The sequence below is a fragment of the Panthera leo genome, chromosome C1 (assembly GCF_018350215.1).
Source record: "Panthera leo isolate Ple1 chromosome C1, P.leo_Ple1_pat1.1, whole genome shotgun sequence".
Classification (NCBI taxonomy): Eukaryota; Metazoa; Chordata; class Mammalia; order Carnivora; family Felidae; genus Panthera; species Panthera leo.
In genome coordinates, this window is record NC_056686.1 from 1,889,427 (window position 1) to 1,904,897 (window position 15,471).

Below are 15,471 nucleotides of genomic sequence, written 5' to 3' on the forward strand. Positions count from 1 at the left end.
AGGACAGCAGGATGGCAACACCCTGCTGTCCCGGGGTCCGTGCAGTGCCCCGGACCCTCTGCACACACAGACCACTCCTCACACGGTGGGCGGGAGCTGGCGGCTCAAGGCCGCCCGGGGGTCCCTCATCCCCCACCCCGGGCACCGGCCTCTGCTCCAGGGATGGAACCCACCTGTCCCGGGAGGTTTCACAGGCGTGGGCACGGTATACCAGGCCCGCCATGTGACGGCCGGACGTGGTCAGCCTAGAGCAGGCACGAGCTGGCCCTCCCCCTGGGAAGTGGGGGCCCTGAGGACCCCTGGGAGCCCCCCGGGAAAGATGAGCCTCTGGGCTTTGTGGGGACAGCGTCAGGGCGTGCGGTCCCAGTGCTCCTGCGAGAAGCGTGACGACTCGTCCGAGGTAGGCCCCTCCTCCGACCTTTGAGAATCTCCCCAGGACAGCCCTGCACGGTCAGAGCAAAGCCCCGTCGGGTCACTGACTGGCTGTGCTATTGCTGGGAACCGAACGCCAATCCCACCGTGGGCTCCCCGGGGATGGGAAACCCTCCACCCTGAACAGATGACTAAGAAAATGAGCGTTTGGGCAAATCCCAACTGAGACCCTGGGCGGTAAGCGCCGCTCAAGAGGGTCCGTGTTTTCTTTACATAAACACATAAATCACAATTAACAACAGGGAAAAAGATACAATCTGCCAGCGCTCGAGAACCAAGCGTTTCTGATGTAAATGGATGGCCGGGCCCCGTAATTAACGGGCCGTGATGTATTACTGCTCTGCTCACGGAGATTAACGGTCACACCTGGGACAGCAGGCGAGCCAGGACGTCCCCCCCCCTCCGAGAGGAGGGGTGAGGAGTGGCTCCTGCGTCCAGGCGCAGTTGCCCCTTCCCGGCGGCTGTGTCCTCCCCACCTTTGGGGACCCACCCGCTCACCCCCGTCCCGCCCCCTCGGTGTGTGCCAGGCGGGTAGGCCGGGCGTGGCCTTGGGTCTCCCGGGCCTCGCCCCCACTCCGGGGCTCTCGGCGGTGCTGGCGGCTTCTGCGCCCCTTGTCTGAGGTCAGCCTCAAGGTTAAGGTTACCCCAAGGGGCAGCGAGGAGCGGTGAGCCGGGGTCCTGCCCTGCCGCCGGCCGCCTGGAGGGGACGTTTGCACGAGGGCCCGAGCTCTGTCCGGGCAGCGCTTCCTCCCCGTGGGATGTGGGAGGGCCGCCTCCGCCCTCCGTCCTGCTGGCCCGTCCAGAGAGGAGGTGGGCAGACGCGCTGCCCGCCGGGACTCACTCCCGTCTCTGGGCGGGGGGGGCGGTGCGGACGGGAGGGGCCGCGGCCGGGCGGGGCGGCGGGCGGGCCCCCCGGTGACCCCAGCCCCCTGTCCGCGTGCAGCCTAGAGCAGCACATGGTCGTGCACACGGAGGAGCGGGAGTACAAGTGTGACCAGTGTCCCAAGGCCTTCAACTGGAAGTCCAACCTCATTCGCCACCAGATGTCCCACGACAGTGGCAAGCGCTTCGAATGTGAAAACTGCGTGAAGGTAACGCGCCCGCCGCCCCCGCCCGTGCCCCCCACCCGCGTGCGGACGGAGGGTGCAAATAGGACACCGGAAGCCCTCTGGGGCTGTCGCTTTACCGGGGACGGAGGAAGGGCAGCGGGAGGGGGCGCAGGGAGACCCGACCCCGCGCTCTCCAGGGCGGGCTCCTGCCCCCCACCCGCCAGCGCGTCGTCAGAGCGCTTCGGGTCGGCCGCGCTTTCCGAGCGCGTGCCCGGAGCGTTCCCCCCCCCCCCCCCCCCGGCCACAGCTCCCCCAGGCGTTACCGCTGAGGGGACAGTCTGGCGGACAAGGGCAGCTCACCCCGGGCCGTCCAGCGGGTCACTGCGACGGCAGAGACCCCTCCCGGCCAGGCTCGGCGCAGGGGGCAGAGCAGCGGTGAGACCCGCCCCCCGCCCCCCCCCCCCCGACCCAGCGGCCAGAACTGGGCCCACAGGGGAGCGAGCAAAGGTGTCTGTCCCCCCAGGTGTTCACAGACCCCAGCAACCTCCAGCGGCACATCCGCTCCCAGCACGTGGGCGCCCGGGCCCACGCCTGCCCCGACTGCGGGAAGACGTTCGCCACGTCCTCGGGCCTCAAGCAGCACAAGCACATCCACAGCACCGTCAAACCTTTCATATGTAAGTGGTCCCCCAGCCCGGCCGCCCCGCTCTCCCTACTCTCCTCTGCACTCACACCCCGGCCGGAGCTCTGAGAGGCGTGAAAATGCCGGTGACGCTCACCGAGTTCTGCTCATGCCCTCAGCGGCCTTTAGGGAGCCCGGCCCGGGTCCCCGGCACTGTCGGGACCGCAGGTGGCGGCCGTAAGTGCCCCTGTCCTCACGGAGCTTACGCGCCGTGGAGGAGATAGAGGCTAGACCAGATGGACGATGAGGGCACGTGCGTCCGGCCTATGAGCCCAGACGGGGGCGCAGGCTTAGGAGGCTCTCTGAGTGTCCAGGGTGGCCCAGGCGGGCGCTGGTCCTGTGAGTGCAGGGGGGCCAGGACGGCTTTTCTGGTGGACGCCTGGCGGACGGGCGGGTGTGAGGGGGCCCCTGCGGGGGACGGAGGTGCTTGGGACACAGAGGCCTTGAGGCTGGCGTGTTTGGGGGAGTAAGTGAGGGGGACTAAGAGGAGAGGGGCCACGGGTCCCAGGGCCAGGTCGTGGGGACTTTGTGAGCCAGCGTAGGGTCACCACCCTTATTCTCAAGGAGTTTGGAAGCCACGGAAGATTCCTCTCTACCTGGCAGCGTGCTGAGTTATTCACACAAGATTGCGCTCGGCCGTCACGTCCAGTGATTTGCACTGTCGCCAATCACACACATTGCACTCAGCAACCATCCACACGGACTGTTCAGTCATCACCCACACCGACCGTGCAGTCATCACCCACACTGACCATGCAGTCATCACCCACACTGACCGTGCAGTCATCACCCACACTGACCGTGCAGTCGTCACCCACACCGACCGTGCAGTCGTCACCCACACTGACCGTGCAATCATCACCCACACCGACCGTGCAGTCATCACCCACACGGACTGTGCAGCCGTCACCCACATCGACTGTGCAGTCATCACCCACACCGACCGTGCAGTCGTCACCCATATCGACTGTGCAGTCATCACCCACACCGACCCACACTGACCGTGCAATCATCACCCACACCGACCGTGCAGTCATCACCCACACCGACCGTGCAGTCGTCACCCATATCGACTGTGCAGTCATCACCCACACCGACCCACACTGACCGTGCAATCATCACCCACACCGACCGTGCAGTCATCACCCACACGGACCTTGCAGTCATCACCCACACGGACCGTGCAGTCATCACCCACACTGACCGTGCAGTCGTCACCCACACCGACCGTGCAGTCGTCACCCACACTGACCGTGCAATCATCACCCACACCGACCGTGCAGTCATCACCCACACGGACTGTGCAGCCGTCACCCACATCGACTGTGCAGTCATCACCCACACCGACCGTGCAGTCGTCACCCATATCGACTGTGCAGTCATCACCCACACCGACCCACACTGACCGTGCAATCATCACCCACACCGACCGTGCAGTCATCACCCACACGGACCGTGCAGTCATCACCCACACCGACCCACACTGACCGTGCAGTCATCACCCACACCGACCGTGCAGTCATCACCCACACGGACCGTGCAGTCGTCACCCACATCGACTGTGCAGTCATCACCCACACCGACTGTGCAGTTGTCACCCATATCGACTGTGCAGTCATCACCCACACCGACCCACACTGACCGTGCAGTCATCACCCACACCGACCGTGCGGTCATCACCCACATGGACTGTGCAGTCGTCACCCACATCGACTGTGCAGTCATCACCCACACTGACCGTGCAGTCGTCACCCATATCGACTGTGCAGTCATCACCCACACCGACCCACACTGACCGTGCAGTCATCACCCACACCGACCGTGCGGTCATCACCCACACGGACTGTGCAGTCGTCACCCACATCAACTGTGCAGTCATCACCCACACCAACTGTGCAGTTGTCACCCATATCGACTGTGCAGTCATCACCCACACCGACCCACACTGACCGTGCAGTCATCACCCACACCGACCGTGCAGTCATCACCCACACGGACTGTGCAGTCGTCACCCACATCGACCGTGCAGTTGTCACCCACACGGACTGTGCAGCCGTCACCCACATCGACTGTGCAGTCATCACCCACACCGACCGTGCAGTCGTCACCCACATCGACTGTGCAGTCATCACCCACACCGACCCACACTGACCGTGCAGTCATCACCCACATCGACCGTGCAGTCGTCACCCACACGGACCGTGCAGTCGTCACCCACATCGACTGTGCAGTCATCACCCACACCGACCGTGCAGTCGTCACCCATATCGACTGTGCAGTCGTCACCCACACCAACCCACACTGACCGTGCAGTCATCACCCACACCGACCGTGCAGCCATCACCCACAAGAACTGTGCAGTCATCACCCACACCGACCATGCAGTCATCACCCACACCAACCGTGCAGCCATCACCCACAAGAACTGTGCAGTCGTCACCCACACCAACCCACACGGACTGTGCAGTCGTCACCCACACGGACTGTGCAGTCGTCACCCACATCGACTGTGCAGTCATCACCCACACCGACCATGCAGTCATCACCCACACCAACCGTGCAGCCATCACCCACAAGAACTGTGCAGTCGTCACCCACACGGACCATGCAGAGTCATCACCCACATCGACTGTGCAGTAATCACCCACACGGACTGTGCAGTCATCACCCACATGGACTGTGCAGTCATCACTCACACGGACCGTGCAGTCGTCACCCACACCAACCATGCAGTCATCACCCTTATGGACTGTGCAGTCATCACCCACACGGGCTATGCAGAGTCATCACCCATATCGACTATGCAGCCATCACCCACATCGACTGTGCAGTAATCACCCACACAGACTGTGCAGTAATCACCCACATGGACTGTGCAGTCATCACCCACACGGGCTATGCAGAGTCATCACCCATATCGACTGTGAAGTAATCACCCACACAGACTGTGCAGTCATCACCCACATGGACTGTGCAGTCATCACCCACACGGACCATGCAGTCATCACCCACACGGACCGTGCAGTCATCACCCACACCAACCGTGCAGTCGTCACCCGCATGGACTGTGCAGTCATCACCCACACAGGCTATGCAGAGTCATCACCCATATCGACTGTGCAGCCATCACCCACATCGACTGTGCAGTCGTCACCCACACCGACCGTGCAGTCATCACCCACATCGACTGTGCAGTCATCACCCACACGGACTGTGCAGTCATCACCCACATGGACTGTGCAGTCGTCACCCACACAAACTGTGCAGTCAGTCATCACCCACATCGACTGTGCAGTCATCACCCACACGAACTGTGCAGTTACCACCCACACCGACCATGCAGTCGTCACCCATATCGACTGTGCAGTCATCACCCACACCGACCCACACTGACTGTGCAGTCATCACCCACACCGACCATGCAGTCGTCACCCACATCGACTGTGCAGTCATCACCCACGCCAACCCACACTGACCATGCAGTCATCACCCACACCGACCGTGCAGTCATCACCCACACGGACTGTGCAGTCGTCACCCACATCGACTGTGCAGTCATCACCCACACCGACCGTGCAGTCGTCACCCATATCGACTGTGCAGTCGTCACCCACACCAACCCACACTGACCGTGCAGTCATCACCCACACCGACCGTGCAGCCATCACCCACAAGAACTGTGCAGTCATCACCCACACTGACCGTGCAGTCATCACCCACACCGACCGTGCAGCCATCACCCACAAGAACTGTGCAGTCGTCACCCACACGGACTGTACAGTCGTCACCCACACGGACCATGCAGTCGTCACCCACACGGGCTATGCAAAGTCATCACCCACATCGACTGTGCAGTAATCACCCACATGGACTGTGTAGTCATCACCCACACGGACTATGCAAAGTCATCACCCACATCGACTGTGCAGCCATCACCCACATCGACTGTGCAGTCATCATCCACACGGACTGTGCAGTCATCACCCACACTGACCGTGCAGTCCTCACCCACATGGACTTTGCAGTCATCACCCACACGGACCGTGCAGTCGTCACCCACATCGACCGTGTAGTCGTCACCCACAAGAACTGTGCAGCCATCACCCACACTGACTGTGCAGTCATCACCCACACGGACCGTGCAGTCGTCACCCACGTGACCTGTGCAGAGTTATCACCAGCATTGCCTGGACTCATCATCCACATGGGATTGCATGGGGTCATCATTTCACACACACGATCTCATAGCACCCTTCAGGGCCACACTGTCTCCTAGTGGCAGAGAAGGAAACTGAGGCTTGCAGACATTAGGGGAGCAGGTGCTCGGGGCCACGCTGCAGAGCCTGGATTCTAGCCCAGGCCCGGCCCTTGACCCTGGGCTGGGGGGCTGGAGCCTCTCAGACCCCACGACACCGGTGTGAGGAAGAGGAACTCTAGGAGCTTGAGGACTGGGGGCTGGGGCACGTCTCACCGATGCTGTTCTGGTGTGGGACACCCAGGGCTGACCGGCCGGTCGGGCCTTTGCCGGGTGGCTGGGGCTGTGCCCTCCTCCTGCTGCTGTCCCCAGCCCAAGCTTCCAGCTGCCCTGCTAGAGACGACCCAGACAGCAGCCTTCCTCGGCCGCTCAGCCCCCCAGTCACCTGTAGGTCCTGGATGGAGACCTGTGCGCCCCGGGGTGCACCAGTGGTTCCCCCTGGGAGGGGTCGGGAAGAGGCGAGCGGGTGTGAGTGGGAGCCAGGGGCTGTGACTTGGTGACTGGAGGTGTGTGTCCTGCTTTCTGTGGATGAGGGTCCCAGGGATCCCACCGTGGGGCACCGAATAGCAGCTCGGAGTTTCTAAATGAGCTTAAGAGCAGGGAGTCGTGCATAGGTTCAAAAGCTACCGCCTCTCCGGGCGCGCGGAGAACTCGGCGAAGTCTCCCTGGAGCGTATTTAGTGACAGAAGCTCCAGGGACCGTAGGTCTCTACCACCGTTCGCGCCGCCTGCACAGACTCCCCGTGTGGGCGGGCAGGGCGTGGGGCAGCCGGGCCGGGCCCCCGGGGCCGCAGCTCCCGAGACCGGCTTGCCTGCACACACACGTGCCTCAGATAGGGTGGCACACGCTTGGGAAATGGCACGTTAAGTGTGGCTTTGCACGTCCTCCAAACCCCGGCGGAGGCTCCTTCGGCCCGTGGTAAAGGCCGTGTTGGGCTTGGAAAGGCGAACCCGCAAACGAGCGAGGAGGGGCGCAGACAGCGCGCGCCGGTCAGGAAGGACGGGCTGCTTGGAGGGGCGCGGGCTCACGGCAGCGCGGTCACGGGCGTGCCCAGAAGGCGTCCACCTGCCGGGCACCCCCTGCGTGGATGCACACGGCAGTGTGGGATCTGCCCAGACGCCCCCAAAAGCCCTTTCCCCGCTGACCACGCAGGCCGAGGCGGCGTGGCCTCCCAGGGTGCCTCCAGCCCCACGGAGCGGAGCGTGTGCTGGCTGTTTGGGAGGGTGGTGTCGAGCACACAGGTGGTCAGCCTTCCCGTGGGCACTTTCCGGAAAGGGCCCCTCCCTAGAGTGAGCCTCGCGTGGGAGCGCATCCGCGCACACACCCTGCGAGCAAAAGACACGCGGTGGCCAGGGCCACTCTGCTCCCCGGCAGGGCCGGGGGGCCCCTCTCACGTCCACCGCGGGCCGCACCGGCTCTGAGCCAGCTGCCAGCGTGCGGGTCCGGCCGCCCCGTGAGGATCTCGGGCCCCCAGGAGGGTCCTCGGTAGCCCCAGCGTCCCTGCCACACCCTCCACCCTGCGAGCAGAGCGGTGGGAGCCGAGGGGCCCGGACTCCCCACGACCGGGCGCGGGGCCGGCCCTGAGGCCCTGCCGGGTGCTGCCCTGGCGGGGGTGGGGGGGCATGCGCGAGGCCAGTTCCCAATCTGGGGTTCGTAGCAGCCAGTGACGAGGCACCGGCGAGCCGGGCCAGGGCACAGTGACATGTCACTCGTTCAGCCAGCAAGGCCCGAGCTGAGGAATGGCCTTGCTCCCCCGAGGCCGGGTGGGCGACCGAGTGTATTTATAGAGCGTCTCCTCTGTATCAGCCGCCTCCCAAAAAGGGCAGATTTGGTCCTACGAGGCCGCGCTCTTCCCCCCTCAGCCTTGAACACGTCCCACCACGCCGACGGCCAGGAAGGCAGGGCCTTTAATATAAATAGATACTGCGATGAAAGCGCGCGATAATCCGGGGCCAGAGCCCCCGCGGCAGGAGCAGGACACCAGGCGGCCGAGGATTTGTGTGAACAAGAGACAGGCTGGAATCACTGTTTCCACTGGGGCTGCGTTTAGGGGACAAATCGTCCTGCAGAGAGAGACACGTGTGCACGTGCGCTCCTCCCTTTCTGGCTAGAAAAACAAGTAAAGAAAGGAAGCAAAGCTGGTGATTCCGTGACAACACTCGACTCACAAGCCGTCGGGGAAATGGGGAGACGGGGTCGCCTGGGCCCGGGGGTCCTGGTGTTCGGCTCTGGCCAGCAGCGCCCCCTCCTGCCGAGAGCAGAGGCCGGTGTCCCCCAGCCTGAGCCTGGTGCTTCTTCACCCCAACCTCTCGCTCTCTCGAACTCGGAACCAGCCCGTCTCCACACGGCCCGGCTTGGGCTTCCCTCCCGTGCCCACCTTCCAGCCATCCCCCAACGGTCACTACACACAACCAGGGGCCATGCTCCCACGCCCAGACCCCCTAAGAATCCCCCGAGTGGGCTGGTCCCCCCGAGGCCCCTCTCCCCGGACGGAGAGCAAGAGAGTTAATCTGGCAAGTGGGGTTTCCTCTTAGTGGCGGGGACAGTGTCACTGAGGTGGACAGGGTGCAGGTGGGAACCCTGGGGCCCGGGGGGGACTGAAACAGGTGCCTGGGTGGCTGCACACTGGGGTTTAGCCCCCGGCAGGGATTTCAGGAGACCTTGGCCCCCACATCACAAACACTCATGTGCACAAACAGCACATGTACCACACTTTCTAACGGGAAGGTTGAGGCAGGCGCCTGAGACCTGACCGAGTGGGAGGGTGCAGGCAGGTCTCACCAGTGTGTGCCGGTCACCACAGGTCAGCCCCCAGGGTAGGGTGCCCACACACGCTTACATACGTGTGCACACATGCAGGCACACACATACATGTACACGCACATGCTCGCGCACACACGTGTGCACAGATACACGCACTCGTGCAAACACGCATACAGACACACGTGTGTGCACACTCATGGGTGTTCGTGCACACAGATACACACACTTGTGCAAACACACATGCAGACACACGTGCGTGCACACTCATGGACACTTGTGCACATGCCCACAGAGACACGCACTCGTGCAAACATGCAGACACAGGCGCGTGCACACTCATTGACACACGTGCCCACAGATACATGCACTCGTGCAAACATGCACACAGACACGCGCGTGCACACTCATGGACACTCATGCACACGTGCCCACAGATACACGCACTCGTGCAAACACGCATGCAGACACACGTGTGTGCACACTCATGGGTGCTCGTGCACACGTGCCCACAGATACACGCACTCATGCGAACACACACGCAGACACACGTGCCTGCACACTCATGGACGCTCGTGCCCACAGATACACACACTTGTGCAAACACATGCAGACACACGTGTGTGCACATTCATGGACACTTGTGCACATGCCCACAGAAACACGCACTCGTGCAAACACGCACGCAGACACGCGCATGCACTCATGGCCACTCATACCCACAGATACACACCCTCGTGCAGACACACGCAGACACACGCGCGTGCACACGCGCGCACACACGTGTGCTCGCGCACGCAAGCAGTCTGCTCCCGATCGCGGGGCCCCGCCCCCTCCTCCGCAGGGTTTCCCCGTAATTTCATATCGTTTGTCTTTGCTTTGTGCTGATGTTTTAGGTGAGGTCTGCCACAAATCCTACACGCAGTTCTCCAACCTGTGCCGCCACAAGCGGATGCACGCCGACTGCCGCACGCAGATCAAGTGCAAGGACTGCGGGCAGATGTTCAGCACTACCTCCTCCCTCAACAAGCACCGGCGGTTCTGCGAGGGCAAGAACCATTACCCGCCGGGCGGCATCTTCGCCCCGGGCCTGCCCCTCACCCCCAGCCCCATGATGGACAAGGCGAAGCCGCCCCCCAACCTCAACCACGCCGGCCTGGGCTTCAACGAGTACTTCCCGTCCCGGCCGCACCCGGGCGGCCTGCCCTTCTCCGCGGCGGCCCCCCCGTTCCCCGCGCTGGCCCCGGGCTTCCCGGGCATCTTCCCCCCGTCCCTGTACCCCCGGCCGCCCCTGCTACCTCCCACGCCGCTGCTCAAGAGCCCCCTGAACCACACCCAGGACGCCAAGCTCCCCAGCCCCCTGGGGAACCCGGCCCTGCCCCTCGTCTCCGCCGTGGGCAACAGCGGCCAGGGCGCCACGGCCGCCGCGGGGCCTGAGGACAAGTTCGAGCGCCGCCTGGAGGACTCATACGCCGAGAAGCTCAAGACGCGGGGCAGCGACCTGTCCGACGGCAGCGACTTCGAGGACGTCAACACCACGACCGGGACGGACCTGGACACGACCACGGGCACGGGCTCAGACCTGGACAGCGACGTGGACAGCGACCGGGACAAGGCCAAGGACAAGAGCAAGGCGGCCGAGGGCAAGCCCGAGTGCGGGGGCGGCGCGGCGCCCCCGGGCGCCCCGAACAGCGTGGGCGAGGTGCCGGTCTTCTACTCCCAGCACGCCTTTTTCCCGCCGCCCGACGAGCAGCTGCTGGCCGCCTCGGGCGCCGCGGGCGACTCCATCAAGGCCATCGCCTCCATCGCGGAGAAGTACTTTGGCCCCGGCTTCGTGGGCATGCAGGAGAAGAAGCTGGGCTCGCTGCCCTACCACTCTGTGTTCCCCTTCCAGTTCCTGCCCAACTTCCCCCCGGCCCTCTGCCCCTTCGCGGACCGCTCCCTCGCCCACAACTTGCTGGTCAAGGCCGAGCCGAGGTCGCCCCGGGACGCCCTCAAGGTGGGCGGCCCCAGCGCCGAGTCCCCCTTCGACCTCACCACCAAACCAAAAGAGGCAAAGCCCGTGCTGGCCGCGCCCAAGGCGCCCCCGGCGCCAGCGTCCGGGGAGGAGCAGCCACTGGACCTGAGCATCGGTAGCCGCGTCCGAGCCAGCCAGAACGGAGGGGGGCGGGAGCCCCGCAAGAACCACGTCTACGGGGAGCGCAAGCTGGGGGCCGGGGAGGGGCTGCCCAAGGCGTGCCCGGCACAGCTGCCCCAGCAGCCCTCCCTGCACTACGCCAAGCCATCGCCCTTTTTCATGGACCCCATCTACAGGTATTAACATCCCTGCCTTCACCTGCTCTCCCAGAGGGGCCGCCACCGCCCGGCTGGGCGTCTGGGCGACCGGGCGGGACCTCCCGGACGCTCGGGGCTCCCTCTCGCGGACAGCCGCTGGGATCCCGGCCTCCCCTCGGACCCCACCCGGCCCCGCTGTGTCTCCAGCCACCTTCTCTGGACCAGCTGTGCCTCCTGCAAAACTCAGACCCTTGCTCTTTCCTCCGCTCCCAGTCCCGGTCCCGAGGCCGCCCTCGTGGCCCCTACCCCGCCCCGGAGCCACAGCTGGGGTTCCTGGTGGCCCAGGAGAAAGCACAGAAGGAGCCGCTGGTCTCCGGGAGGGAGCGGGGGGGGGGGGGGGGGGGGGGGGGGGGGGAGGGGGAGGAGGAGGGGGAAGGAGCAGCTTTGGAGGGTCCGCAAAACATCAGCATCCACCTCTCTGATAGCCCTCCCAGTGAGGGCTTTGATCCCCTCAACTGGGGAACCCCCTCCCCAATTTCTGGGCAGGCTCTGATCAGGTGGGTTTGTCAGGTGGGAGGGGTCCCGCCGCCACCACACGTTGTCCTGCGGGTGCTGGGCAGGCCGAGCCCGGAGGAGAGGGCGGCCTGGGAGGGGGGCCGGGGGGTCCAGGAAGCAGGCGCCAGGCACAGCTGTGGGGCTCAGGCTGCTGAGGCTGATACCGCCGGTGCCCGTGTGTGACAAGCCCGTGCGCACACACATGTGCGTGTACACCTGGTGTTCAGGGAGCACCAGAGCACGTGGCCGCCTTGAAGGCACAGACGCCTGAGTTCCCCAAGGGGCCACTGCGGCCTGGAGACGGTGTGCAAGTGAGGAGCCCACATCTGCTGAAGGTGTGCATGGGAGAGAATGACGTCAGAGCACGAGCCCGGGCTGGCCCGGCCTCCCACCCTCTGCGCTCAGCACCCGTGGCCCCGGCCGCCTGTGTGTGCGGCCAAGGACTGACGTCGTCACCACAGGAAACGTGGAAAATGCCCCTTTAAGTGTTTGGTGCAGAACACCCCATCCACAGACGGTTTGAGAAAGTTGACCAGACGCTTGCAGAGGAGGGGGTCACTCTCCACCTGCCAAATGCGTCTCCTCAGCTTTCCGGGCCGAACGTGCCCGGCGAAAGGCCTAGAGGGCGCCTGACGGTTCGGTGAGGCTCTCCAGACTGTAGGCACGGCCCTGAGCGCCCCTGGGATGTGCAGAGGACGGCAGGGTGACTGCAGGCTGAGAGACCAGACCTCCCCGTCGGGCCACAGAGCTGGAATCAGCGGGCTGTCAGTTAACTTCTTCCCACCCTGCCCCTGGCCTCCCCGCCCTCTCTTCAGGCCCCCGCTGCGCCCCTCTGCCCCCTCTCACCTGGTTTAGGGCCACAGGCCTTTTACCGGAAGCTGGGTGAGGCCAAGAAGGGGAAGTCCAATCGGGGCTCCTCTGAGAACCAGCATACCCCTGGCTCTGGCTGTCAGCCCTGGGGTCCATCAGCCGAGGGAGGGGCTGCCTGGGCCCCAGGTTCGGGCACAGACACCAGCGAAATGCCCTAGGGCATGCTGGCTCCACATCCCTCCCTGCCACGACCAAGCCCATCAGGACAAACGTGCGGTGTTTGGAGGTCCCTCCCCAAGCCAAGGTGTGGGCGGCGGCAACTGCCCACAAACAGGCCGGGCCCTGGGGCTGGGGGCCAGGGCCCCCCTCCTCTCCTGGGTGACTCCAGCAAAACCCTGCACCGTCCCCCACGGGCCGGCCCCCGGGTCCCGTTCACCCCGAACACGTGACCCACGATCCTCCATCCTCCGGGCTGGGCGCAGGTGACAGTGCGGTCGGCCGGGCTCAGCTGGCCTTGGATGCTCAGGAACCGGCCTGACACGACTGCCCAGCCTCCTCCCTGGGGTCCCCTGGCTTCAGGAACGATCCACCAACCCCACAGCATCTCGCTCGACGGCCGAGTCCGACACCGTCCAGCTCTGAAAAGGGCCTCGGGTAGGCCCCACAGAGCGAGACGCCCTCCAGGCCAGCTTCCCACACGACCAACACCGCCTCTCCGGGGGGAGGCCCTCCACGCCCCCTCCCGCGCCCTCTCCCTCCTGGGCCGGGCCGGCGGGCCTGCGTGGTTCCCGGTGGCCCCTGGGACACTCCCAGGGTGGCCATGCTGTCTCCCTGCGGCTCACCCCTCTCCTTGTGCCATCTGTACATCCTGCTCTGGTCGGCGTCCAGCCGGCTCCTGGCTGTGCAGCAGAGCAAGGCCCTGGTGTGGACGAAACAGGAGTGGCTGGTGTAGGGTTTGCTCAGAGCAGCCGTGTCTGTGTGCAGAGAAGTGGCAGGTCTCCCCAGGTGGCACTCTGTGAGTCTCTACCCAGCCCCCCCCCCCCACCCCGAGGGGACTGAGGCTCCGGTCACTTCCTCTGCCTGACCTATGATGGGTTGTCACCAGCATCTGGGAAATATTCTAGAATTGTCCTCTCCGGCAGCCATTGTGAGCTTTTCGGTAGACCCCACGTGGCAGCCATGGGAGGCCCTGAGGACCCCCCGGGACAGCGCTGGGTGGTTGGTGGACTCGGGGGGGTTGGTGGACCTGCAGGGGTGTGGAACCGGGCGTGGGGAGCAGCGGGGGACATACAGCAAGCGTTCAGGCAGGTGGCAGCCTGGAGGCCGTGCAGGTGGGCAGGTGGGCTCCTTCACGACACCCCCCACTGTTAGGCGCACAGAGTAGTCGCCAGGGGACACGGATGGGCACCCTCCCTGTGCAGCCCCGGAGGCTCCGTGGGGTACGTAACCCTCTGTGTTGCCTGCCGTCCAGCAGGGTAGAGAAGCGGAAGGTGACAGACCCCGTGGGAGTCCTGAAGGAGAAGTACCTGCGGCCGTCCCCTCTGCTCTTCCACCCCCAGGTAAGACCCAGGGCTGCCGGGCCTCGGGACCCCCCATCCTGGGGCCAGGCAAGAGGGCAGGGCTCGGGACCCCCCATCCTGGGGCCAGGTGGGCAGGCAGGGCTCGGGACCCCCCATCCTGGAGCCAGGCAAGAGGGCTGGGCTCGGAACCCCCGTCCTGGGGCCCTGCAGCCGGGCTGCCCAGACAGACAGGGCTCTGCAGGGGGCAGGCTCCCACACCCAAGGTGTGCCTCAGCTCCCCTGTCCATCAGACGGCCAGGGGATTGCCACCATGGGTCCCCATGAGCCCGGAAGGATGACAAGGTCCAAGACAAGTGAGGAAGGAGAGTGGTGCTCTGCAGGGCAGCCCCGTGGGTCTCTCGGAGGCGGCCAAAGACCCCAGAGCATGAGGGCACTCACCCACCTACGGTTCAGGCTCTAGGAGGGGCAGTGAGCCCGCAAGGCCGTGGGCAACAGCTTGGAGACGGTGGGTCCAAGAATTTGGAACATAAGGTGACAGACCCAGGACGTTTATGAGAGAAGACCAGGGTCAGGGGTCTGGGAACATGAATCCCCAAGCCGGGTCGTGGCCACACGGCCCGCCTGCAGGCACTCCCATCCCCCACTCCGGCTGCGTCCTCCCAGGGGGTGGGTGCAGAGATGTGGGGGATGCGCAGCAGAGGGGAGAGTTTGTCCACCTGTCCTCACCCCTTGGGGCCGCCCCCACCTCACTTGGGGGTCCTGGTAGCTGAACAGTGAGACGGCCTGAACCAGACCCCAGGCCGGGCATTGTTCTCTCTCTCTGCGTTTCCCACCTTGGACAAACACCCCCAGTCGGTGAAACCTGCCCCCTGCCTGGGTTCACAGCTAAACTTAGCACCTCCCATTGTTTCGTCGGGGCCATGGGGTTTGCTTAATAACTTCCCCTGATTTTCCTCGGGTCGGGCTGGAAAAAGCTGACAAGCCAGCCAGGCGCATCCTGTGTTTGTGTTTGTGCGGGAGCTCTAGCGGCCCGGAATATCTGATCGGGGGAGCAGGCCTGGCAGGCCGGACCTTCGGGCGGCCTCAGCAAGACCCACCCAGGCCTGAGGAAGAGAGGCCTGGCAGGGGGCCGGC

The 15,471-nt window shown here is 64.6% G+C and overlaps 1 protein-coding gene across 1 annotated transcript in view; it reads left to right on the top strand.

Annotated features, from left to right (window-relative positions):
- Positions 1-15,471, top strand: part of PRDM16 (PR/SET domain 16) — a 312,421-nt gene that overhangs the window by 281,886 nt on the left and 15,064 nt on the right. The window contains exons 7-10 of the mRNA XM_042951672.1: positions 1,376-1,523; positions 2,005-2,158; positions 10,075-11,491; positions 14,289-14,376. Of these exons, the coding sequence (XP_042807606.1) occupies positions 1,376-1,523; positions 2,005-2,158; positions 10,075-11,491; positions 14,289-14,376 (1,807 nt within the window). The remainder of the gene's footprint in view (positions 1-1,375; positions 1,524-2,004; positions 2,159-10,074; positions 11,492-14,288; positions 14,377-15,471) is intronic.